Raw genomic sequence first — 27,751 nt, 5'->3', positions numbered from 1 at the left:
ACAAAAATACGCAACAAAATTACTTAGATAATAAAATGATTTAGATAATAAATTTTATTGAATACAAATTACGAAGTAGAGCCAATTATCAATTAAAATGTGATCTAATAAATATACATATGATTCTACAGAATGCATACAATACGCGATTATCACGCCAGACATATGGATCTCATTCGATTGATCCATAAACAACAATTAGTTACACGATACAGCGTACTAGTTGTTGATGCAGTTACGATGCGGTAGAATGTAACATTTACTATATATATATATTTCCTTATAGCTTCTCTGCAACTGCATCTACCACCGCAATGTACTTACGTATATCTAGCGTCGTCAATTATTCTTCAATCGATTAACAAAGATGGGAAATTTCTCTTTTCTACAATTCTATGTATTACTCAGCATTCATCAACGTCGTTTAAGAAAATAAAAAAATTTACCACATAATGGTAGCTTTATAAATAAAACTATATATAATTCTTAATATTATATTAAATGCTAATTAAAAGAACACGTGTATTATTTGTAATATAGTAATTAAATTCAAACAAACTCGTATTTGTTATCAATTATTTATTAGCATTAAATTAAAATTTAATTTATTACATAGCTGGATTAAAAAAACGCAATAAAATAATAAAATCATTTCTAATTTTTTTTTATAATCTCCTTTTACCAGAATTAATGTTTTATAATTATTTTAATTAGTACATAATACATTAATTGTATTAATTGTATATATAATATGAATATGTATATTAAGCTGTGCTCAATTTGCTAAGTTATTAAAATAAAAGAATCTAATTTTATATATAAAATATATTTAGAATAATATATAATAACTATCAAACATTAGTAAAAATATGTATTTTTTTGTATGTATGTATGTTTATGTATGTTAATTGCTAGTTACATAGTTTAATGCATAATTTAATTGCTATGCAAGACAGCAATAACGCCAATACTTTTAAACAAAATTTGGAACATTAAATTCCTTGTCATGCATCAAATTTGGTGAAATTTACCAAAGTGAGAAGTCATTTTCGTAACTCTTATTCTTCGGGATACACATTTTTGATCCCTAATAATTTAAATTATTAACATTATAGCGCATTGTACTTGTTACTTAATATTGTCATTGTATTTACAGTGATACTTACAAGTAAATCTTTTTAATTACTTTTAAGGGGTCTTTTCATGCTGACGCTCGACGCTTGATTTAGGGCGTCAAAACTGGTCACGTGACCAACTTCATCGGTAAGAAGGCGAAATAGCATCAAATATGCGAGCGTCGAAACAAGCAATTGACTGAAACGAGCGTCAAGCGTCAAAGCTGAACACAGTTGAGCTTTTGCCATTTGACGCTGGAATTAAAAAAACTGTCACGTGACCTATCACGTAATCAAGTTTGACGCCCAAATCGAGCGTCGAGCGTCAGCATGAAAAGGCACCTTTATATCTTACTTCTTTCCGTTTATCTTTTCATATCTTACATGCAAACATGTAAATTCACGATGTAGAGATTTTTCAACTTGAAAATTTTTAGCCTAATATTTTTTTTGTTTTAGTATTTCTTCGAAAATACTGATTCTAGAATAATATCCTAAACTGACTATTATTTAAACATACAAAAATTTGCAAGATCCAAAACATATCGCGTAATAAGAAAATGCCTTAATGGCAATCGTTCCATCACGTACAAGCGCAATTTTTTCGCTTAACAAATCATAATTTAATTCGATATTCCTGTGCCGTATAGTCTTCCAGATTTATCGGAACTGAATGACGATGCATTAGCGATAGAAGAGTACGGAAACGAGATGAGGGGGTAACAAAACGAGGGTGGAAAATTGAGAGGAAGCGCTGACTAACCCTCCGTCTTTAAGTCCTCCTTCTCCGCTCCTTTTTCTTCTCTTCTTCCCCCCACCCCCTTCTCATTTCCTTCTCCAACGAGGGCCCCTCAAGACGCGATAACGAATCAATTGAGATCTGAATCAAGCTCAAATTCAGATAAGTGGAACCTAGACGCCAACTAAATGGGTAAGAAACTGCGATGGGGATAACGAGGATTCGAGAACTGCCCCTGTCAATCACGCATTAAGTTTCCGCCACTTATGATTGCTATTACTATGCAGTTTCGTTAAGAAAGGATCTCAAAGTAATTCAAGAATCTCATACTGGATAGACGATGAAGCTGAAATGGAAACATTATTTGGGATGCTACAATTTCTCAATTCTTAATAAACGAAACTTTCCGGAGTTTCGTTTATAGAGATAAAAATAAAGAACTGAAACGAACAACTGAACAATCTGAGATCCCCCCTATGGCGAAGCGAACGTTCCCGATCGTCAAAATCTCGAACAAATTATTTCGTCGGTAATTGCAGCATGTCTCTGAGACGTATCACGATTCTGGACACGTATTCCTGAAGAACCGGCTGTCGCGCCTTGCCAACGTCCATCACTTCCTCATGGTTCGCCTCACCGTGATCCTCGTATTCAGTGACGCACGAATTGGTGATTAAACTGAATGCGAACACGGTGAGATCGCAATGCCGGGCGGTGATCACTTCATGAACCGTGGACATACCTAAACAATGACGTCAACATGTGTTATTACACATAAAAATAGCTGTACATAAAGAAAAATATTACATATCTATATACATATATAAAGAGAAGAAGTATAATTTAACTTTAACAAATAAAAGCACACACACACACACAAGTTCGAAATAAAAAAAATAAATTAAAGTGTAAAGAAAACGAAGGAAAGAATTAACGTCTCTAATATGTCTGTTGAGTCTATTAGAGTTTATTCTGTTAGAGACGTTAATGTGTAATTATATAATAATTATACATATAATATATAATTATATAATTATACATTAATTAGAGACGTTAATTACACATTAATGTCTGTAATAGGACAGAATGCGACCATTTGCCAGTGACAAAAGAATAGTAATCACTATCTCACCCTTTAAAAATTATTATATGTAAACCATTTCTTCATTATTATTAATCATTATGTATTTTAATGCAAAATATATTTTGACGTAAAAATACAATCATTCATAAAAATGTTATAAGAAGACTAATTTCATCATTACATCAATTTAAAGGTCATTCCGTTATCTCATTCATCTATAAATATAATTGCCCCACACGACGTTATTATGCAGATAAATGAGCGAGTGATTGCAAAACACTTAAATTTATCATCAGCTGTTTTCAGTGCAGCAAGAAGGCTTAATTGCTTATCAATGAATCAGCATACACGTGATATTATACGAACTCAAATATTGATGTAACGTCAGCATTGAATGTCTCTAACAGGATTTTGTACTGTATTGACATTTATTGGTATTTTTAATTGGTATTTTTAATTATTAGAGTGTCGCTTGTGTAATAACGACAACTAAGAAATTAATGTTATGTCATATCTTTCGTTTCAAACGTATAATATACTATATTTCTTCAATAACAATTAACTATTTCGTTCTCACTGTAGCCACGTGGCTACACACATACATTTAAAATTATAAATTAAATAGATATCATATCTATATTTTCTGTGAAGAGTCATAAATACAATAAGAATTTGCAAAATTATAACTTTCTTGAAACATTTTTTTAAGACGGACTTGGATAAACCAAAGAAACTAACTTTGCAATGTAAATTGTTAGATATACGTAGTTACAATACGCTTGCAAATTGGCAGTAAATTCAATCAGAATTTTAAATCAAAATTCTGTATCCTCGTTCATCTTGTATTTTGCTCGCAAAATTTGCTGTTTATAAAATGAAATGTTTATAAATTGTCAATGTTTATAAATTTACGCCAAAAACCGCATAAAATTGAGCGTAATCTAACAGCAAACAGACTGTAAAAACTGAGCAGGAATATGCATGGCACAATGCAATAGTAAATTGTCGATGCGTTTAATACTGAGCTTAATTAATTGAAAAATAACTGCGACGTACCAACGGCGTCGACGCCGACCATTCGCAGCATCTTCAACTCTGCCACCGTCTCGAAATTGGGCCCACCCAAACACGTGTAAACTCCCTTGTGTACGATATCGCCAATACCCATTTCTTCAGCTTCCTGTCTACCGATCTCCATCAACGTGACGTTGTAAGCCTTGTTCATGGGCGGAAATCGAGGACCAAATCTGAGAAAACAAAGAAACAAATATGCTAAGAACGGAAGAACGTTAAAATAATAAATAACGATTAATAATTAAATAATAAAATCGTGATTTTTATACTTTGAATGAATATTTCAGTCATTAAATTGATTTAATTGCCTGTCCTTCCTAAGAAAGAAATAAGAATAAAAAATACATTTCTTCGATTCATCATAGATAAAAACAAACATAATTTAAAAACTTTTAAAGAATCACGTTGTTTAACAAATTCAAATACTTTCGTTGTAATGTCTACGGGTAAAAACATTATCGAAACTCACCCAACTCATAAACGAGCGATTGATAAATTATTTGCACCGATCGACGTATTTGCTCTGTTAAGTTTTTCTACCTTAACGTTCTACCATCACCCTTTATCTACCTTATCTCTAACTCTCCTCCACCCAATTCCGTTATTTTTTCTACATTTTTTATCAACATCCTCTTACAATTGCTTAAAGTTGAACAATTCTTTCCGTTGCTAGTTGTATTCGTTTTTTGTTTCCAAGCCAAATTAATTTAATTTTTCGTCACAGTCGATTATAAAGACCTTTCTACAGGACTAAAATTTCCTTGACACGTTAACTGTGCCACGCGAATTTTGTACGTTCTATTCTAATTGTAAGTATCAGAGTAGAATATTCATTATTATGATCATATAATGATGAAATATTGAATAATATGATTAAATAAAACTGTATTCTTGTAAATATTACATTGAATAGCACACTTTTTACTTCATATTGTTATCTAGCTATCTGTGTCATCGAAAATTCTGTATATTAGATGGTACTTATTTTTTACAAGCATTTAAAAAAAATTGGTAACGCCGGTCCATCAATGTTTACCACGGTCTCACTAAGAAAACAGGTGACCATCCTACAGCAATCAACGTGTTAAACAATCCACTATAATTTAACTATACTTATGTCGTACATATTGGTAAAAAAAATTTGCATAGAGCGCGAATCCCACCTGTCGTCGTTCGGTCCTTGAAGCGGGTTGTTACCGGCAAAACCCATCATATTCACATGATCCTTCACTATCATGATGTCACCGACTTTGTAGGTGGGATTTAGACCGCCGGCCGCGTTCGTAGCGATTAGATGCGTCACCCCTACCAGCTTCATCACTCTCACCGGCATGGCGCACTGCAAGCAGCCATTGTCACACGTCTCGATAAATACAATACTTTATCATTTGTTTTTGCCCATCAGAGATTGTAATTGCAGTGTAGCCAGTCGTACCTTCCAGAGTGGATAGCCTTCGTAATAATGAAACCTGCCCTGCATGCACATGACCGGTACGCCTTGAAGATAACCGAAGACCATTTGGCCGGTGTGGCCTTTTACCGTGGACACCGGAAAATGTGGGATCTCTTCGTAGGGAAAGCATTGCTTGTCCACGAGGGATTCCGCGATCGAACCTGGACACAACTCGTTTTGCTCATATGATCCTGTTTAGGAATAAATACAAAGCTGTGTGATAGGATATACCGTCACCGGAAATCCCGCAGGGCCGTTTAGATTTGTTCGAAGCAACATATATACGCACACTTACATAAACCATCGTTAAACCCGTTAATCTTCAATAAACGTCTTTCTGGAAATCTTACGGCGTAGAAGATTTTAAACGCTAACCGATCGGAGTAATTTTGGAGGAATTATTTATACCCCTTTCGGTATAGAACGAGCCATAAATAACATTATTAATTGTTCTGGTATTCAATTCTGAAGATCTTGCATGCCTCGTCGATTAATCCTTTCCTGAAGCCATAATCATTCCCGAGAAAAGGTACGTTTAATTTGTTCTTGAGAACCTTTAAATACTTTACAATGACTTTAGCTTAATACACGCGTGCAGCACGCTTGCACAGTCAAACGTGACTATTCGTGCTTTAAAGTCTTGCTTTCTTAACATAATTAAAGTTATTACGTGTAAACAGGATCAGACCCAGATAGCTGTGCTTAAGGCTAAGCGGTATATAAGCGTGAAAGGCGCACAAAATACATATAAGAGTGGAATCGTAATTAGACAGACGTTATTAATTTTGCTATAGCAATAATAAACATTATACAAATAATAGCGCGTAGAAATATACATTTTAAAATCGTTTATCACGCATTTTTTAACGAACAACTTATCTTCTCAATTACAATCTGTATAATAGGGCTAGCGCAAAACTTGGATAAATTAGCTTCAAAAGCACCGTGTACATTAAAATAATAATATGCAGGAATTTAGGATATTGCATTATTATTTTGTTATATTTATAAAAATTTTCGAATAATGTCAAATATCAATTTTTTATCCCAAATAAAGATGATAAAGTATTTCCATGTCCCACACCATTAGCGACGTATCAATTAGACTTGATTAAATAAACAAACGTCTAAGATCCATATAAACTTTCAAAAATTTGAATCCACAAAACATTGGTTTTGGATTATTGGTAATGGATTAAGCGTGCCGATTTATATCGACAATGAATAAGATTAATATATATATCACTTGATAATCCAGTAAACGAATCGTGTATATAAAGCATGTGTAAAGTACAAGAAAGAATATATGCAATATTAATATTAATATATGCAATATTACTAACCCATTCCCGAACCGCATATCACCCCTATCTTCGGCCTAATCTTGACGCGGTCCAGTAAGTATTGCGCTGACTCCTGCAATATTTCGAAGGTGTACCTGAAAGACATAAAATTTCATTTCGTATTTATTGCAATAAATACAAGCACGTCAAATTGTCCACAATCGACCGAGGGTCCATATTAAACACTCAAATACAAGCTTTATTATAACTACTTATTTATTACTTGTACACGATCGATATAAAATTGTAAATGTAAATACTTGTAATATTGAGACAACTCATAATTTTCTTAACTTTCTTACATTTAGCTCTTTCTTTTAATGTTTGACCTTTGATCTTAATTGTGCAAGTCAACCCGTATGGGGCCAAGCTGCGCTGCAGGCAAGAGGGTTGCGAAGGAACTCTCATTATCAGATCCGCGCGCGATCGAACGTGGTCGGGGCGCCAGTCGCCTTCTCTCTCTGCGCCGATATCACAGAGACATATTAAAGCGTAAGTACTCAACAGATTGGTACTGATTAAGCGGACGTCGTACCCGTTGCTTTAGCTTACACGATCGCGCAGCTATATTAAACGTCCCATCATAATTGTATGTAATTGCGTACCTGGGGCTTTGCGGTAATGACAACTATATGGAGACCAGCCACCGTTGGTATAATAATTCATATCCCAATACGACGATAGAGGAAAGTTGGCAATTACCGCGCGGTTGACAATTCCGCGCCATTGTTTATCTCAATAACTATTTGTATTACGCGCCTACAATGATGTTAAGATCATAGAGTAACACGAAATACCCCACCCGCATGCCGCGCCGTCAATGCGTTCCGGCCGTCCATATAAACACAGTGCGCTCTCTGGAAGCTTCTCTGCTTGCTCGTTGCTGGTGGTTTCGATAAGAGGTGAGTAATATAATATTTACATTAGAGAAATAAATTTGACGGATTTGATAGGCTAAAACACTAATTAGGTTGCAAAGTAATTTTAGAGAAACACGCGTTTCTTTTCTATATATATTTTAATGTTGTAAAGTGAAATGATTGAGTTTGATAATTTCGCGCCCAAGGTATAAATACTCATAGGTATAACGATAACTGTGTGTTAAGAGTTACCAAGACTGTTTAGTTTACAATGTAAGTAGTCCAGTCACTATATGTACAAAAAAACGGATTATAAACGACATAATTCTGACCCAGGATTTTTCTTTTGGGGAGTGTTGGGGAGCTCAAGAAAAGCTTAATCTCAAGTTTTCGACCTCTGTTTCCCGCTTGCTTTTTTTACGGGAGTAAGAAATGTAAAAAAATGGTTTTTCCGCGATAACTCGGTTTCTAATAAAGTTACAAGGTCGAATCGGAGCTCATTTTAAAGCTTTTTTTACGCTCTACAAATTATGTCGTGTGACATTTTTACGTATGATCGATTGTTTTCGAGACATCGAACGAGAAAGGGAAATAAAAAAGTATGAGAGAGAGATATTTAGTTTTTTTCTTTTTACTCATTATTGTCGTCCGAAATTGCAGAAATGCTTCAAATGAAACTTGTAGAGCGTAAAAAAACTACAATTTATATACATATATACATATATATATATATATATATATATATATTTGTTATTTATCTAGTGACTAGACTAAAGGTGCTTACAGAAAAGATCGTTGCGCTTAAGTTTTGATTTGAATTTATAATAATCGTTATTTGTTAACGCATTCACTTATTTTTATATGTAGGTACCCACTAGACGATATTAATGCATAAATATAAAAAAAAACATTTTGTTATTGTGTTCTACTTCATGTCACTGGCTGAAGCCAGAGTAATTTTTATAGGTACGGTTTTATTAAACTGGGCACGATTTTATCAGACCTGATCACGATATTATCAGACCAGTTTGATAATACCGCGTTTTCTCACTTTTTGAAAAATTATTAATATTTCAGTTTGTGTTTAACTTTCAAGATTATTGATATAATATATGGATAGTCAAATAAATGACCTATCTAAAACTGCACAGTTTTTTTTTTTTTTTTTTTTTTTTTTTTTAAGCATTTCTGAGCTTAGATATACGCTTCGGTTCTTAGGGGCTCGGTAATTGCCAACTCTCCCCTACAAGTAGTTTCAAAAGTTGGATATCGCGAGTACGATTACTTGATACGACGAGTTTGACGTTTTATCATAATTACTGCAGTAAAAGACAAATTATGCACGTCACTTCCTCTTTCACAAGTCCATCCGCCCACCCCGTTCACACACACAAGCTTACACATATGCACAACAGAGTTTTTGAATGTATTGAGAGAGAAAATTATATTAATATAAATATATTAATAAACAGAGATATGCCTTTTTCAATCGGGCTGGATCTTTATAGCCTTTTTTGTGTTTTAAATAAAAGAATGAACACGCTCGTGTCCGCGTGTGTATCAAAAATTAAAAGGAAAAGGGCCAATAACTCAGTAATAATATATATAGCTGTTAAATAAGTTAAATAAATAAATAACGGTAAACAGTACATACAATTTTATGTGTCAGGTAATTTTAATCTCAAATTAATCTCTTTGTAGATCAATTTAAGAGGGTTGTTCAATAAAATATCAATAACTATTTCCAAGTTCTTTTTATGAAACATGGAATGAAACAATAAGCTAGCTCTGTCAACTAAGCTAAAGATCGTGTCTATCTTGTAATAATCCGGGTGATTAGAAAAACGAAAAACATGAAAGGCATCTGCCTGAAAACGTTTTTTTTTTTTTTTGTTGTGATACCAGTCTTATGTACATGTATATTGTATATAGTCTACGATGTGTGAAGATAGGTCTAAAAAACTTAAACAACGGTTACTCTCATATTCCACAAAAAACTTAAGTCTTTTGTGATAATTATTTAAAAATGTCTACGATGTTCTGGATATTATCGCGAGGCGCTGCTAAAATTATATCATCCACAAAGCGGCGATACAAAGTTAAATCTAATTTGGTTAGTTTTAGTGGTGTTTTCTCTAAATCTTAATTGCATAACGTCAGCGATAATCGGAGATAGTGGAGACCCCACTGGTGTATCGTAGGTTTACTTATAATGTATATCACGTTATTAAAGGTGAAGTATGTAGATGATAATACAAACTCAAGTGCAGATAAGAACTCTTTTTTCTGTATTTTTGTTTCCTTTTTTAAATATCGCCACATCGATTGCTGATACCCTTGATTGCTGATACCCTTGATCCAGAGGAATGTTTATGAACAATAACGTTACATCTAATAAAACCAAGATGTCTGAATTAGAGATTTTTTTTATTAGAAAACTCTATAAAGATCAAAACTGTTACTCACATAACTATCTGTATATTTTTTGTGTTTATTTATATACATTTTGCCACTGCGCGCCAAATTACTTGTCGGTTTTGAAACCGAATTTCGGTTGAAAAACAAATATATATTATATCGTTCCTAATAAAACTATCGGGCAAAATTTTCTATCGAGTTACGCAAGCTTCGTACATGGAAAAAAAAATGATATTGTATCAACAGCATCAGTGTAATCGAGATGAAATCTATTGATGCAACATCAATATTAATGAACATAAAAACATCAGATTGTTGTTTTAATAATTTAAATATTTGGTCGATTAAATATTTCTACTTGTTAAATATTTGGCCCATAATATCCAATTGAATTAACTATTTATGTTTGTGGTAGCCCGTGACTTTGACGTTTAATTAAAGCAACTTCTTTTTTTTAATTAAATTTTTTTTCCGTGTATATATATAATACATATTTCATTATCATCAATTTTTGCTCAAGTTTTCCGAAGTAAGCTATTTTTAAAAAAAAATGCGCATCTCGGAACTTAATTAGAATCGAAAATCTTTATACGGAAATATCATTACTACATTGAGTTATAAATGATTAAATATGTACATTCACATCGAATAAAATTGGCGCGCTCAGGGTCGTAATTACGCATACACGCTTGTGTATATTATTACGTTCACTCTATTAATTTTCATAGATTAACCGATATTGATTCTCATCGCACGACTGATCTTGTTTTTTAGTTTGTTATGCAAATGCCGCGCGGCGTGTGACAATTATTGCAAATTAAAATGAGATTTGAATTTTTAATTTATACTAATGCATCTTCATTATTTCCTTATAAAAAAGTCCCGGACAGAAACTAGATTTCACACTTCCGCGTACAATTCCAGATGGGATATATGAAATATGCAATAGGAAAATATTCGTACGAGATAAAGATAATTAAATAGGTGTGCCGTGGATTTCCATTTTTTTCTCAAATTAGTCGATATTATACTTAACGTTTGAATGAGATTCCTTATAGCTGTCAAGCTTTGATGCTTGTGCCAAATTGTCAAAGGCGCGAAAATAAAATGCGAATATCAACTCGACATACAGTTTTAAAAATTAATAATTATTCTATTTTTTTAATAGCACTAAAATATATAAATTATTGATCTTCTTTATATTGTAGTTTCACAGTTATTTCTTTAAATTCCTAAAGTTTTGAACCTTGAATCACAAATTCATCGTCTTTATGAATTTTTAAGTCAATCAGCTTCTAGAATTATTAAATGTTCTTTAAAATTTTTGTTTAAAAAATTCTTTGAAATAGATCATTTGTAATCTATATAAATAAAATTTTTGGATTTTTCTACATTTAATTACTTGAACGCTTAATATTTTGACGTTAAAGTTAAATCTAAAAAATTTTATACACCTTAATGTTTCGCATTTTGTGAAATTGCGGACACCAAAATGGCCAAATGGTCGCAAACTCAATTACTACACTCGGGTTATTATGTGCGCGCCCGTTCACTTCAATTCACGGAAATTTTGCGTGTGCATTTGCGCGCGAGTGTGCGCATACAAGATAGATGAGTTCTGTGTAAATCTGGCATACTCGGTGTAACTAAAATATCAGAAAAGAAAAAAAAGACAATAATATGTTTAGAAACATTTACCAATGTTGTATTTTTATTTTCTCTATTTTTTATTATACATTTCTTATATATTTATTTCAATGCCTTATTTTGTCTTAATCAAAGATAATTGACACGTATTATAGATTCTAATAATAGTTTTTACCGCTAAAGAAGACTTAGTTAGTACAGTCAAAACGTTCGGAATTATTTAATAAATTATATTTTACTATAAATAAACATAAATTATAATTTTGTTACATTTTATTATGCTCGTTTTTTACTGTTACCTCGTATATAGCTTTGCTTGTAACGAGCAGATAACATTAGTTTAGAAATATATTTGTCATAAATTCATATATTAATTTGTCCATCCTGTGTGTCACCTCAATGTCGAAGAAACTCGATTAAGAATTAAAAGGCGTCTACCTCTTTTGTTTAAACATTATGAGGCAAGAAAATGCTATACTCTATTTTACTTTTTTATCGCTTATATTAACACGTTCGCGTGAAATATGATTAACTCGCTTAGAATTTACCTCTTTAATCCATTCTACGTGTGCAAAAGTACATTACATAACAAAAATGAGACTATTGGAAATGTAAAAAAATGTGACTTGTATAGCGCACATTTTTCCATGATGGTGAACGGCTGTTAATGCATTACCGTCAACGGACAAAAAGTGACTAATTAGTCAAAGTAATGTGTCATTCGCAATCAATATAACGCCCGTTCAAGGTAAATAGATCGATTTATCCGGAACTCATTTTCTCCTTGAACAAGGAAAAATTAGTTACGGATAAATCGATTTTTCTCGTGCGCGAGTACGAGCAAACATCACGTCGAATTGAAAGCAACTTCTTTATTCTAATATACTCGTACATTTTATTTCCTTAATCAACATCAAAGATCAATCTTTCAAAGATTTTTGTTATAGACACTGAAATAATATCTATCTCATTGCAAATTGAGAGATTCTAGCACCTGCAGAATGAAATACGTATATAACTCTTACATAATTTTTAACACTCCTATATTGACACATGTTTTCTGTTTCTGTCAAGCAACAATTTTACGTTTTTTGCTTCAATCAGAACCGTTGTATAACTTGTTGATAGCTACAAGGCTTCGAAATGGCTGGCAACTTTTTCCCGAGCACCACGCATATATTCGCGAAAACGCGCTTCGCACACGCATACGTATTTCGATGCATGATTTGTAATACCTCTGAAGCTTATGTCACGCATTTAGCTTAAATCCGCTACTATTTGAGCTTGCCGGTAGTTTAGCAGGTAACCGCATCGTTTTGTACCAGTTTCATAGCGAAATTACATCGAATTATAGCGAGCGCGCGAGCGTACGCCTGCGTGGAATACTTCGTTCATTCGATTTGCGTCATATTTGTGAGAAGTAGAATTAACTCAACTAATTTCGCAATATTGGTAATCGTCAGTAGACGGCAATAACAAATATCATTTGTATACACATTTTGAGGTAGTACATATTAGTTTCATATACGTTTTTATATCATCAGACAAATCTGAGCTTAGAAAACTCCCAACAGTTGCAAAATAAACGTTCTGCTGAACGTGGCCATTGAAAAAACATTTATACGTGTGTTCCGTTTTGAAGAACGTCCTGAACTGGTGCACATTAGTAACGCAATTAAGTTAGAGTGAGACAAGTATATTTTGCTTCACTTTAAATTATTGCACGAATGTGCCAGTTCACTAGTTCAGGAATTTCTTAATTCGAAAAAGAATAGACGTTATATATAGATGGTATGCATAAAGCTTCTAGAACATGTCTCAAAGACGTCATAAACACGTTCAAAAGACGTAAAAAGTAGGAATTTTAAATGTCATTATTTAAAATGTCTTTATCATTAAAACAAAACGTTTCTATAATAGTTTTTTAAACGTTATTTTATCGAAAAAGACGTTCCATTGAACGTTTTTTGAAAACGGACATTTTTACTTATATGAGAAACGTTTCTAGAAATCGGTTATAAAACGTTTCGGAAAAACGCTTATAAAACATTTCTGAAACGTGTATGTGCTACCTGGGTTTATATTTTGCATAATAGATTTTACAATTATGTCTAATTACTATCCCACGTTGAGAAATGTGCTTATAAAAAATATTTAAATAAAGTTTTAAACAACAAGAAATTGTTTTATATTTGACACTAACTGGCAAAAATCATTTATTTGTATATCTCACGACCATTGATTTTGATCCTTCTCAAGTGTTATTTTAATTAACATATAATATACATATATCGTATATACAACCAATCCTACCCAGGTAAACAGAATAACGTCTAAAGACGTCTAATTGACGTCTAGAGACGTCATTGAGACGTTATTAAGACGTCATTTGACGTCACTCTGCTACCTGGGTACAAATTAGAGAACTTACAGGTTTCGTGCACAAATGACACAATCGAGCTTTTTAACGCCAATAATTGATGATAATGGAATCGATAATGTAAATAAAGTAACAAAAATGTTTATAACTATTCCTTACATTGAGGGTCTTAGTGAGAGAATATGTCCGTATCTTGAAGAAATTGTGATTTTCGCGTACTTTACACAGTCCCTAAAAAACTCGATTGTGTCATGAAGAAGGACAAGGACAAACTTAATAGTTTCAAACAAACCAATGTAGTTCACAAAATCAATTTGCGCAAACTGTGACGGCACTTCTATTGACGTCATCAAACTAAAAGGCACCTAGAGATACATAGCATCAAGCATTAGGACATTAGAAACTAATAACCATTCCGTTGTCAGTAAACACTGCCCACAATCATTAATTTGAATAGTTGAAAACTGAGATTCAGATCTTACATGGTAAAAAACAAACCAGAAAACGTGAGATCGCTGAGATGTTTTTCATTTAAAAAAAAAACACAACATAATTAATTTGCAAAAAGACACGGATAATTTGACCGGGACTATAAAAATAGGAACCCCTACCATAATTATTTTACTATGCAATTATAGTCGCAAATACCAAATATTTTTCTCTTAGCGTATATAGGTTCTCTAATTTAAATTATGCATTATTTATTCTTTTATTATAATTTCAACTGATTAATGTAATTTTTAGTTTCTTAACTTTTGGCTTGCTGGCACAATGCTATAACTAGGATTGGTTGTATACGACATGTGTAAATTAAAATAATACTTGAGAAGAACCAAAATCAATAATCGAAACGTCGTGAGATATACAAATAAATGATTTTTACCAATTAGTGTCGAATATCATTTTCCATGTTATTTATTCACTGACGAAGAAAAGTTCTCTTTCTTGTTTTACAATTTTTAAAGCAGTTTATTTTTACTTAATTTCTTAGGAATGGACTCGATAACATTTCAATTTGCAAATTAATTACAAAGATATTCAAGATTAAATGTTACCAAAGTTAAAAAGATATGACTTTCAATAGAGCTTTCAAAAATAAGATATTTTTTGCTATTTCTTTTTAATATTTTTTTGTTAAGACATCTTGCATGTTAGATCTTTGATGTCGATGACATTTGAAATTCTATGAGAAACAATAATTTAAATGGGACTTACGTGTGTCGCTCCTGCTTCACGTTTGTTTGCAGCACATCGTTATTGGTCAACCGTTTGACAGCCGAGTAGCTGTCGTGACCGTTAACGGTTTCCGGAAACGGCATTTTTCAATATCGAATAACAGCGATTGGAACGCGGGTCGAACAGCTGAGATCGAACAATCGACGATTGATAAAAATATGAAGAAACGAGCAACTTAATCGCGATCAAGCCGCGTATATATATCGCGTGCTCACGACAAGTGGCTGGCATGACTTTCGTAAGCCTATTTTATAGAGGAGTTCAAACGCTGGTCAAAAGAAAAACGTGAGCGCGAATGAGCCCGCCAATAGTCTTGGACATGGATGAGCGCGACGACCAATCGGCGTACGTGCGAGTCGCGACACACGGGGTGCTTGCGCGGGTATGGGAAAACCAGGAGTGGGGAGGAGACGTATATACGATGATAACCCGTTACACAGTGCAAGTGGTCCAATTATTGTTATTTGTTTCGACAACGACGTTGACGTCGGCGAAGCGCGAAATCTAGCGCGACGCAATGTCGGAATAATATTTCAGTTGACGAACAAACTGATTAAGTTTATCTCGAGGAATATAGAAACGCGCGCTCGGAATATTATTAAATATACCGCATCGAGGAAATAAAAACATTTAAAAATAAGTAGAGAGTGATCTACGTTAAAATATCTCTTTGCTATATATCTTTGCTATATATCTTTATAATTCAATGGTGTTAGATTTTATTACAGATTTAAATTTATTTACTACCTTCTCGATATTAAAAATAATGATTAATTAATTTTTTGAATTTTTTGAATGATAATAAGGAGGAATTAATAGCTATAAATAATTAACTCAAGAATTCATAATTATATCTCTGAACTTAGAATTATAACACAAATTCAGAATTATATAATGGAGATTTTCAATTTTAATTATATAATTTTTCATTCTTATTTTTATTTCTACATTGGCATATTTATTTTTTATTGTTCTCTTAATTTTTTTAAATATCTATCTCGTGAAAGATTGCGAAAATTTTTTGTCAAAATGATCCAAAGTAGATACGATAGAGAGTAAAACGTGACTCATTCTTGTGCTAATTTTCTTTCTATTGTTTCTCGCCGGAGGATATCGCGCGTTAATATAGGCAAGCGCAAATAAAACGTGACATATATGACATACGCGACACGAGATACTGTTAAATAGTTGCTATGCTCTCGAATAAGGCACATTTATACATAGTGATGCATACTCCCAAGGATACGTTTATCTATTCGTATCTTTAGCAAATTCATGTTAAATCAAATTAAATTAAGTACTGCGCTGGCCAATATTATTAATTAACACTCTAAAATCCAGTCTCTATTTACTGAAAGAAAAAGATCTTGACTTTTTTTAAATTAAGATTTTTCTAAATTTTTGAAATTTTTTTATTAAATTAATTACTAGCAAAATTTATCAACGAAACCAATTAAAAAATCATTGAAAATTGTTGAAATATCGGCACGATGTTTCTTATTTAACTGAATTTTTGAAATTGCTTTCCAAACGAATTGTCACAACTGATCGATATTGAAAAGCCGTCTCGCTCGACCGAAATCGCCAAAATGCATACTTTCCTTATTACAATATTATTCCAGTTATCCAAAACGTCTTCCTGTATAAAGTCGATCCTGATGAGGTGTTGGACGAAAATTCAACATATGATTGGAGCACAAAATCGAACGTTAAGCACCAGCTGTATCGTATAGATAAGATAAGAAATTTCATGACGAAATAAATGTAAAATCAGGATAATACTTATTCCATTAATATCTCTTACGTCATTCTTTTTCAGATGATTTTAAATACCGAATATACCATAACACATACACACATTGCGTTTTATTTTGTACAAAAATAGATAGATTAAACCATGAATAGTAAAGCACAGAAAAAAGAGAAGAAAAGAAAGAGAGAGTTGTTTCAAATTTGAAGCATTGCGACTATAAAGATATTATTAATCAAAAAGTAAAAATTTTGGAAAAAATTCATTTAAGGTAGATCGATGATGAACAACTTTTGCCAAAAGTGATAGGTTTTATTTTTTATATCGAAAAAAGGAACTCACCTGAATCGATTAAGCCCAGAAAAAAGATAATTCACCGTCCCGTTCTCAAGATATTTAATTTTAAAATTAGGTGATTTTAATGATTTTAACATTGGTCTAATAGGAAAAGAGGTTATTTTCCTATGAATAACACGAAAAATCTTTTGCCAAAAATATCTGAACAATATATATCGATGGAAAGAGAACACTGTGAGGAAGCTTATAGTTGAAGGTGAACACGATCCACCGTACAGTTTTTTTTTAATTAATAATTAAAGTTGAAAACTAGTCAAGCGACGCATTAACACACTTTATTTAATCTATTTCAGGCAAAATATTATTCTACAACGTAAAAATTATTTACTAAATAATCTCTTTACGTCGTTACGAAGCTTTGCGATGCGTTATTCTATTTTTTTTATAATCATAAAAATAAAATAAAAACAAGTAGAAACTTGCACATTGTTTCCTCGTAGTTTTTAATTGTGCAAGTAGAAACTTGCACATTGCTTCCTCATAGTTCCTAAGTGTGCAAGTTTTTATTTTATTCGAGGTATAATTATCGGTATTTATTTGTTTTGGCTTCCTCATAGAGGAAGCTTTGTTAGCAAAGGTTCTGATTTCACACTTAACTCTTTTGGAGACTGCGTAAATAATTATATACATTCACTAAAAAATACTAAAAATACTTGTCCACTTAAAAACTAAAACAATACTTTATCGATAAAAAAAATCAGCCCGATATTATAAATATTTGAGATAGCGATTTATTTTTAATTCTATTATATTTTCCAGTCTTTTCTACCCCTATTTCATATATAATTGGTTAAAATTTGGTTGATCAGATCAAGTTTTATAAAGCTTCTATGTATGTACGAATTCTTCGAAATTTCAAATGTGTGTAATACGAGATCTGATCAATCAAATTTTAATAAATTATATATGAAATAGGGGTAGAAAAAAAACTGGAAAATATAATAAAATTAAAAATAAATCGCTATCTCAAATATTGAGAAAGCGGCAGCGTAAAACACATTTTTCAAAAAAAGGAAAATCTGCATAAAATCTATACCGGTAGACCGATTTCAATAAAATTTGAGGAGGACATACTTTCTATAATACTCTATTTGTGTGCAAAAATTCGAACTGGTATCTAAAAAATTGTAGAAGTAGATGCGTGTACAAAAATCCGTACACACACACACACACACACACATACATACATACTTCCGGACATTTTTTACTAATATGATTTTTCGACATTTTAGAACATTCTAAACCTATTTCCATCAAAATCTCGAAAAAAAAATTTTTCACCATTACAAAGCTTCCTCTATGAGGAAGCAAAAATTATAAACATTGTTTTGACATCGGCCTTTCATCATCGAACTACCTTAAAAAATTGAACAGATAAAAAATTTATGTTGTCACCGTCTTCAAGTGACTCTTACTTATTATAAGAAGTTTGTTTTTACCAATCCTAATTGATAAGATATTAAATATAATAAAAATTTGAGTCATTATGATAAATAGTTGTCTTATTTAGAAAGTTCTTTAAAAAAAATTTAAAGGTGTTATTATATAGTTTTAATAATCAAAAAGAAGAAAATTAAGAAAGAAAGTACAGAAAAAATTTATTCAAAGTTTGTTTAAGAACTATTATAGCAGGAGACTGTTCCTAAACATTAAGATATCTAAAATTATCCAAAACTCATTAAAAAGATATTTTAATTATATGAATACGAAAATAAACGATCGTGCTTGACTACCACGGTTTGTTCGCATATTTACCTAAACGTGACTCAACAGTCATTTATGTAATATTTTTTTGTATGTATATGTGTTTCGCTCTCCAACTTATATCTCTTCTTTCATAAAAATAATAATCTATGAATCTATGTATAATAGGTATAATCTCGAGTATAATATTATGATGCACCATATATTGCAAAAATTTATAGATTTAAATAAAAACATATTTCTTATAATTATTTAATATAAAAATATACATAGTTTAACGTAAATTAATTTTTAGACAAAGCAATAACGTGTTAATCATTGGTAAAATTTCCACTGCAGTAGAACATTGAGTTATCTACAGATATATTAAGTTATCGCTCTTGATAACTTAATGATCATTTCCTCTAGAAACATCTTATACATCTTATATCTGTTGAAAATAGTATTTGGAATTTTCCGGTGTTTTTGTAATTTAACACTTTGTGTGGCCCAAACCATAAGCCTTTTAAGGCACAGTGTATTTCTCATACTTTATAGTTTTATCCTATAACGTTTAAAAAAAAATTGCAACAGTTCCGGCTTTATGTAAGTATAGAAATCACTCTTTGAAACCTTAAAGATAATACATAAATTTTTATAGATTTTTTGTAACACAGAAACGCGTTCAAAAACCCTTTAGACTTGAAATAAGTCCCAGGATGTCCAGGTGAGTGCTTCAAAAAACACAGTGTCCACGTAGTGTTAAATAAGAAGAGAGAGAAAGAAGAGAGTAGCTGTGCGTCTTGAAAAAAGATGCGGCTATGTTTAATTCCTTGTTTCTTATTCCTTTAATTGTGTCTGAGTCCTAATTCGAATAGCAAATTCAAAATTTAAAATACTTGAATATTAAAATATTTAAATTTTAAAATACCTAAAATATTTAAAATATTTAAATGTTTAAATTTTTCAAGCCTATAAGTAAAATATATCAGAGACATTTGAACAATTCAAATCCGCGATTTAGTTAAAATAATAAAGTAAATTCAGGCGATTTTGAAAGAAAATAATTAAAACTTAGTTATATTTAATTTACCACAATCGCGCTTTCGTAAATAAATTTTCTCTCATGCCTAAATTGTTTGAAAGATCGAATCGTTTGCCACTGCATTTAAATAGTTTTCGATCATGTATATTTCGTTCGTAAACGAATTGTACAAGTTTTTAACTCAACTTCTGTACCCCGTAATCACATTTCAATTGATAGTTAAAAATAATGCGTAAAACTCGCGCGTATCAATCAATTAAGAAAAATATATAAATACCATATACGTTTCAAACAATTTACTGTTTGAATAATTAAAAAAGAACGTCAATACTTATTTAAATTCCAACTTTAGTTTCTTCAATAAACTTAACAGGATCAAGCTGATTTATTGTGCATTGCAAAATATTTTATTCCTCAATATTTTATAATAAAATTACATTTTTATAAATATAATTAAAAATATAATTAAACTATCTCTTGTGTGTGGCTAGAGCACGTTTATTTAGTCGTTATCGTTTAATAGAGTCGCGTATACAGCGATCCCGTACTCACTCATCGTGAAAGGCACTCTGGTCCTCCTTTGTCAAAATCAGCGATTCCTCCATCGTTAAAAATAAATCGGATCAGCTATTGTATTTGGTGATTGCAAAGTCAATTAACATCCAGTTTCAGCAGTGCAGTAGTATTTACACGGTCGCGCTCTCCTAAATTTATTGCCGCCGCGCTGCGCGCGATAAGTTACTGGAGGTCAGCAGATAAGGAACCCCAGCGAATTTGCGTGGATCACTCGAGTCGGGATTAATGGTCTTGCTTTCGCTCGGTATTTTGTAATGACGTCTGTATCGCGCTTATCTGCTGGCCGCGATAATGCGACAATAATCATTCAGAATTGATTCTTTAAATTCCGAAACAACAAGTTTTGAAAACCTTGACGCATTTACAATAATGCACACGTGCACACGCGTAGTTTCGCGGTCAATAATAATCATCGTGCGCAAGACCGGTCGAAGAGATATTTTACCCCGATACCCCTTACCAATATATCGCAGTTACTGCAGAATAATGTGCGAATAATTGTGCGACATCGATCGGTTATTGACCCTTTTTGAACGACAATTGGTCGGTACAGCTGATGAGGAGTCGATTCAGCAACTATCGATTGATTTAATAAGATGGATTGTCGAGTACTGCATCGAATGTTGCATGCTAACAATAAGTGGAATATTCTAGCGATATATACTTATTCCATCAAAATCCTTATCAGAGATTTTTGGATTTCTTTTGGTTTACTTCTGATATGTATATCACGACACAGATTCGTGTGTCTTTAAAGATCTACATTTCTCTGCGTGGAACAGAGGGAATACGCACTTTTTTGTTTTGCAAAGGAGAAAAAAAAGTTAAAAATATATCTCTCTTACTCGTGTAAATTTGATTAAATATGAAGCATTCGAGTAAAACGTAATACAAGATTAAACAACGACAGCGTAACAACAGTACCGCACATTCGCGCGGCTCGAACAATAATACGTGAAATGATATTAACTGCGGGAGACTACTTAACAAACTTGCACTGAATAAAGATGACGTTAACTTAGCGCGGGGAGCACTATTTATATACGTGCTGTACATTATGCAACAAGTAGGAACATTCGCGGTAGTAGCCTATTTACCCTCGGGCTAGACCAGATGCAGATAACAGCCATATCTAATTGTCTCTTCTGACTAACTTTTCCACTTTTCATATTATTCCAAGCGTGTATATAAGCGTATTATTAGATAAAACGCTTTTAACAGTTTGATTTATTCAAACGAGCTAATACAGAACACAGAACTCAAATTTATTTTAACTCTTCCACTTTACGGTTAGTTTCATTGGCAAAACGTTTACGCAATTACGTATAAACATCATTTTGCAATTTCAAAACAGCACGCTGTATTCCTCCATTATTCTTTCCCTCTTCTGGGAACCCGAAAAATGTTTCATATAAAAACATATATAAATATATATAAATATATAAATATATATAAATATATAAAAATATATAAATATATATAAATATATATAAATATATAAAAATATATATAAATATATAAATATATAAATATATAAATATACAATCATATATAAAATATATCCATATATATTCTCTTTCTATTGTATAATTTCTGTTCATATATACAAAAAAAATAATAAAAAGAAGAATTAAAGAAAATTATTTAGAAAATCATATTTGCATCGTTTTTTAATAAAAAGTTAGGTTTGAGAAAATAAGAAAAAATTGGCCATATACATATAAATTATATACAATAAATGTAATAATTGTATATAAAATATGATGATAGAATATATTCAGTATTGTATAATCCAATCGTAAAATAACAATACAAAAGTTTGTATTCCTATTTATTTTTCAATTATTCTTATTATTTTTTTCTACGTATACGGACAGAGATTATGTCTTCAAAAATAAAGAAAACATATAGACATATTTTACATGTAATTATTTATAAAATTATTATATTATACATAATTATATTTTTTATATATATTTTTTTATGTAAAAATTGTTTGACCGGATATATGATTTTGAAAGTTAAGACTCTCCCTCTAAGATATCTTTACGTAAATTAAATCTCATATATTTTATTATCTTACAACGCGATAATGTCAACTTGTAATGTCAATTTAATCAAATACGTTATCTCAGCGATAATTAATTTGATTATCGAGTTATTATCAAGGTATTAGTAAATGCAATGATATGAAAATATATGAGTCAGTATTTAAAATAGCCTTAATAGTAGATCAGGTGTGTGCGTCAATTATAAAAGAACTTATTCAGCTTATAACACAGGTGCGCTCGAACTTGAATAAATGTAATTTTTTAATTTTTTGCTTACGTTAAAAATATAATTATTCTGCTAAAATAAGACAAATTAATATATAGAAATGAACATAAGACACAAGTTTCTTATAAACATATCATAAGAGAATTTTAATCCTATGTTTTTCGAATGTTGTTAAGAAATGAATTCGCAATATGTTTATTTAGGTCACGATTGTATAGGAAAAATATAGCGAAGCTAGATAATACGATGATTGTGCGTTTTCTTCATTTAGCTTGACAAAGATTTAAAGGATACGTGCTTATACATAATTAGCGACAAATTAATACCATTTATCGATCAATTATCCATTGATCGCAAGTTTTGTGCAGAAAATTTCTAATATATATATATTTATATATATACCTATATATATATTATCGTAATTTACCAAGTGCCTGGATAAATTTTTATTGCTATCAAGTAGTGAGCTATGGATAATCGACAAGTACAGATATGTACCAATTGTCGATACTTTATCAACTATGAGAACATGACATAGTACATACAGTTCTAAACATTGAACTTGAACACTAGCGTCGCTGTCGACATTGTATTATTTAGGAACGGTGTGAGGCGTGAGGCCTGAGGCCTGAGGCGTGAGAAATTGTATTGTAGGTTATTGTTGTAAGTTGTAAGACGCCATCGTTACACGAGTGCAACGAGTGTCAAAGTGAGCGTGTTTTTGCCACTGAAAGATGCTAAAGGAACAAAATTGAAACAAGAAAAATACCAATAATACGTCAATCCAACAAGTAATGCAAAATAAGAATTCTTTTTATTCATTTCCGTAAAATATAAATATCTCTATGCAATGTGTAGCAAAAAATTGCTCTAATGTATATAGAAAGATTTCAAGAATCTTTCTACTAAACGACTTAATAAATTCTTTAAAATTGTTTATTATTCTATAAATTTGATGTCTTAAAAAATGCATTTTTTCAATCACATTACGAGTATTAGCTAAGTTATAGAATCAATTATCTACCTGATTACGCTACCAATTACAAAACACTTTGCAAATGTACTAAGTTTAAGGAATAATTGACATGTTATTCTTGCTCAAAAATAATCCAACTAAATAAAGTTTCCATTATTCTCAGATCAAAGGACACGCTTAATCCACTACTTTGTATCCGAGAAAGAGTTTTGAACTCCAAAATCATGTCAACATTGGAGGATAAAATTTTAGGAGAGAAATTGCACTACTATTGCAGCAGTAGTTCTAGCGAAGATGAAGGAAATAATTCTGGGGATTCTGACAAAGAATGCGACGATGTAAAATATGCTGACGACACTGCACAATATACCACGCCTTCATATTCAGAATGGAATGGGACCTCCAGTAACACAGGACCTAAAGGTGTTATAAAGGTATAATTATCTACGTTTTGTGTTTATTACAATTATGGAAAAATCAAAATCTAGAAACCATGTTCAACGCATATTATATTTAAGTTTTATTATCAAATGTGTTAAACAAAAACTTGACATTGAATTCGAAATGTATTCTTGGAAGGATTGGCAACGATATAAGCAGTTGGAAGCAGAAAAGCGAGAATCACAAGAGAAGGAAAGGCTACAGTTGATGAAAAAATTAAGTCTAACGTGCCGCAGTACTTTGGATGAGGAAAAAGAGAAACTGAATGAGGCAGATCCAGAGTTGGCAGACTTATTAACCGATGAATTCCTTCTGGAGTATCAGAGACAGAGAATGAAAGAAATGCTCGCGAAAACAATGAAACTCTACTTTGGGAAAATTATCGATTTGGAAAATACAGATCAGTTTCTGCAAGCCATTGATGAAGAAGACAAGTCAGTGATTGTTATCGTTCACATTTATGAGGATAATGTAGCTGGATGTGAAGCTATGAATGGATGCTTGATATCTCTCGCGGAAAAATACCCTTACGTAAAGTTTTGTAGAATTCTAGGTTTGTTGACTTTGACATTATAAAATTAAAAATAAGCAAAATATTTTTAATTATATCTAAATTTTCAAACTGCAAGTAAATAATAAGGTCTTATTTATTTATCTTTAAACAGAGCTAGTTTTAATTTTATTTTTAGTTATTATTTTATCATTTTATTATTTAGTTGTAGTTTTTTAGTTTGATTTTGTATATCTATATTTTTTAGAATCTCAGAAAAAGATTTGATCTTATTATTATAATACAAATATATTGTAGCAATTTTTTTCCCCCAAGACAATATACTACTTTATATGACATCCTTTTCCTTCAGGTTCAGTTGCAGGCCTCAGCAAACAATTTAAGAAATTTGGCGTACCGACATTGCTGGCGTACAAAAACGGACAGGTGATAGGAAACTTTGTCCACGTTACGGATCATCTAGGAACGGATTTTTACTCATCGGATGTGGAAGCATTTCTCATCGAGCATGGGATTCTCACTGATAAAAATTGCGTACCGCTTATCGTTTCAAAGAACGAAAATGGAGCTTCTGATAGCGAATAAGAAATTTATCATTCCTTTTAAGATAATCTATTAATATACTTTAATATATTTATAATAAATCGAAATAACTTGATACATTATTGAAAATAATTGAAACTTATACCACGAAATATTTATTAAGAGATAATCGAATATAGATTATAAAAAAGTGCAAAAAGTATTTACTTTTAAATCAGATATATAGATACATATATATACACACGCATATATTTATATTGTTTTGATTATTAAATCCTCCCTTTATATTTCACAAAACTATTTCAACATGTCCAAGATATGTTTTTTCTTCTTTATCGCATTGCAAAGTTGCGAGTAGGTTAATAACACCTGATCGTATTCCGTGTTTTTCAAATTATCGTACAGCTTTTTTAAATCTTCTTTCTGACGGATTTCATCCATAACCACTTTTAACTTCTCCTCGACTAATCGATTTAGCATTCTGAAAGCATCAACGGTAGTCGATGTTTCTTTGAACATTCTGATTACGCAAGAGAGCTTTGTTATCTTTGCCTGTAACTCGGCAACCTGCGCCTGCAGCAACAAATACCCTGTCTTTTCTAAATATGCTCGGCTCACATTCTCGTATTTCAACTTGTTCCACTTGTCCATTAGGTTCATGTATTTCAACAAATCACTTTCACATTGCTGGATCAAATCCTCAATTTTATTCTTCCATTGTACTCCTGGCACGTCGTGATATTCCAACAATTTGTTGTGCATCTTGCATTCGCTGTTCTTCGACGCTTCCTTAGCGTTTCCTCCTAAGGCTTCGTATCTTATAACACACAGACATTAATAAATATTATAAAATTATATTATAAAACTTGGTTTATGTTACGTTGATAAAATCTTTCTTATATATAACAAGATACTTACTTTAACATCATATCATGTATCTCTTCTCGCAGCATCGTCTCGATGCAGCACTTCACCTCCAGTTTCTCGTCGGGATTCAAGTCGCACGGTGATAAATCAATAATCCCCAAGAGCATCAATTTATCTTGCATGTGCTTCGTTGTCGAAGGAAGATGCATGTACTTATCCAGTTCGTGAATTAACAGCAACATTCGTAATTTACTCGCCGTACTCTTGGACAGAACATCATTGTTGCTCAAGGATGCCTTCTTCGTACATTGATGGACAATATTGGTTTTGACATGTTCACTTATATTTTCCTCGCACAATACCAAAGAGCTTATTGTTTTCTCGATCGCGCTTGTTTCCTGGGTTATCGCAATCCTGTCGTTGCCTCTCGTTGCACTGGAATGGTCTAACAAACTTTGCGACAAGTCCACTCTACCAATTAATCTACCACTAGACTGCGAGATTGCTGAAATACTGGAAATATCTATAAAGAAAAGAAAACCATAAAAAAACATAAGAAATTTATAACATATTATCCAATCGGAGCTTTATGCATCTAATGTACAAATGTGTAGACTTTAAACAGAAGTTTCTTAACTAGTTTATTAACTAGATATTTTCTTTAATCATATCTGCTTTAATATAACTTTTTAAAAGTGAAAAAGACATTACTTACCCGATATTTGATGCAAATCGCTAAAATAACTCATACTTGATGTCCCTATTGAAGAACTGAACAACTTAACCACTTAAATAATAGGAATAAATACGTTAACAGTAATTAATCCTTTTTTTCTCCTTTATTATAAAGATTTATTCTTTTTAAAAAATAATATTTTTCGGTTTTAATAATCGACAAATGTTATCTGAACAATAACCGTTTCACAAACATGTTCAAAATTCAAAACAAACATGTCAGCTGACCATAGACTATGGACAGAGAGGCTATCCCGGCCTTTTTCGGGCCCCGTACCGCCAGTACATACATCCCATTTTCGAAATTGGTACTACGTAGCCACGTTCATTTTCCGACACTGCCGATAAAACATTATTTTGGTGCGCGTCCGTGCTACATCTGCAAATGTATAGTAGTGCTATACCAGAGAGAAGGCTATATATAATAATGTATAACACCAATACATTTGCAGATGTAGCGCGGACGCACACCAAAATAATGTTTTATCGGATAATCGGTTAATTTATTTTATTTTGTTAAACTTTGCGCTATACCTTATATATATCTACGGATACTTATATCTTTTTTATTATTTTTTAATTCTTTAAAGAAGAAGAACTTGAACTGCTTGATGGAAATCTCCTTTACCGAGAAGGTATAG

At 31.7% G+C, this 27,751-nt stretch overlaps 3 protein-coding genes across 6 annotated transcripts; 1 reads left to right on the top strand and 2 right to left on the bottom strand.

The window, feature by feature from the left end:
* Positions 1–36: 36 nt before the first annotated feature.
* Positions 37–20,804, bottom strand: LOC143904722 (purine nucleoside phosphorylase). 4 transcript variants are annotated; one of them, XM_077419587.1, is made up of 6 exons: positions 20,737–20,804; positions 6,809–6,903; positions 5,448–5,656; positions 5,176–5,351; positions 3,995–4,185; positions 37–2,596 (listed from the first exon to the last, which is right to left on the bottom strand). In XM_077419587.1, the coding sequence occupies exons 1-6, from the start codon at positions 20,787–20,789 to the stop codon at positions 2,373–2,375; spliced, it is 948 nt and encodes a 315-aa protein (XP_077275713.1). In that variant the 5' UTR covers positions 20,790–20,804; the 3' UTR covers positions 37–2,372. The 4 variants fall into 4 exon arrangements, with proteins under 4 accessions (XP_077275713.1, XP_077275715.1, XP_077275711.1 ...); XM_077419589.1 differs by having other exon boundaries at positions 5,448–5,626; XM_077419585.1 differs by lacking the exon at positions 20,737–20,804 and adding an exon at positions 15,329–15,584.
* A 2,845-nt stretch (positions 20,805–23,649) lies between these two features.
* On the top strand, positions 23,650–25,759 carry LOC143904732 (phosducin-like protein 1). Its single transcript, XM_077419607.1, has 4 exons — positions 23,650–23,828; positions 24,177–24,447; positions 24,593–25,007; positions 25,318–25,759. The coding sequence occupies exons 2-4, from the start codon at positions 24,238–24,240 to the stop codon at positions 25,548–25,550; spliced, it is 858 nt and encodes a 285-aa protein (XP_077275733.1). The 5' UTR covers positions 23,650–23,828; positions 24,177–24,237; the 3' UTR covers positions 25,551–25,759.
* On the bottom strand, positions 25,579–27,336 carry LOC143904731 (uncharacterized). The gene is made up of 3 exons (XM_077419606.1): positions 27,091–27,336; positions 26,427–26,898; positions 25,579–26,325 (listed from the first exon to the last, which is right to left on the bottom strand). The coding sequence occupies exons 1-3, from the start codon at positions 27,122–27,124 to the stop codon at positions 25,806–25,808; spliced, it is 1,026 nt and encodes a 341-aa protein (XP_077275732.1). The 5' UTR covers positions 27,125–27,336; the 3' UTR covers positions 25,579–25,805.
* Between the last annotated feature and the right edge of the window lie 415 nt (positions 27,337–27,751).

The sequence above is a fragment of the Temnothorax americanus genome, unplaced genomic scaffold (genome assembly GCF_048541705.1).
Source record: "Temnothorax americanus isolate GAGA-0224 unplaced genomic scaffold, ASM4854170v1 Scaffold57, whole genome shotgun sequence".
NCBI lineage: Eukaryota > Metazoa > Arthropoda > Insecta > Hymenoptera > Formicidae > Temnothorax > Temnothorax americanus.
The sequence above is the reverse complement of the archived record's forward strand: the minus strand, read 5'-3'. Positions and strand labels throughout refer to the sequence as shown.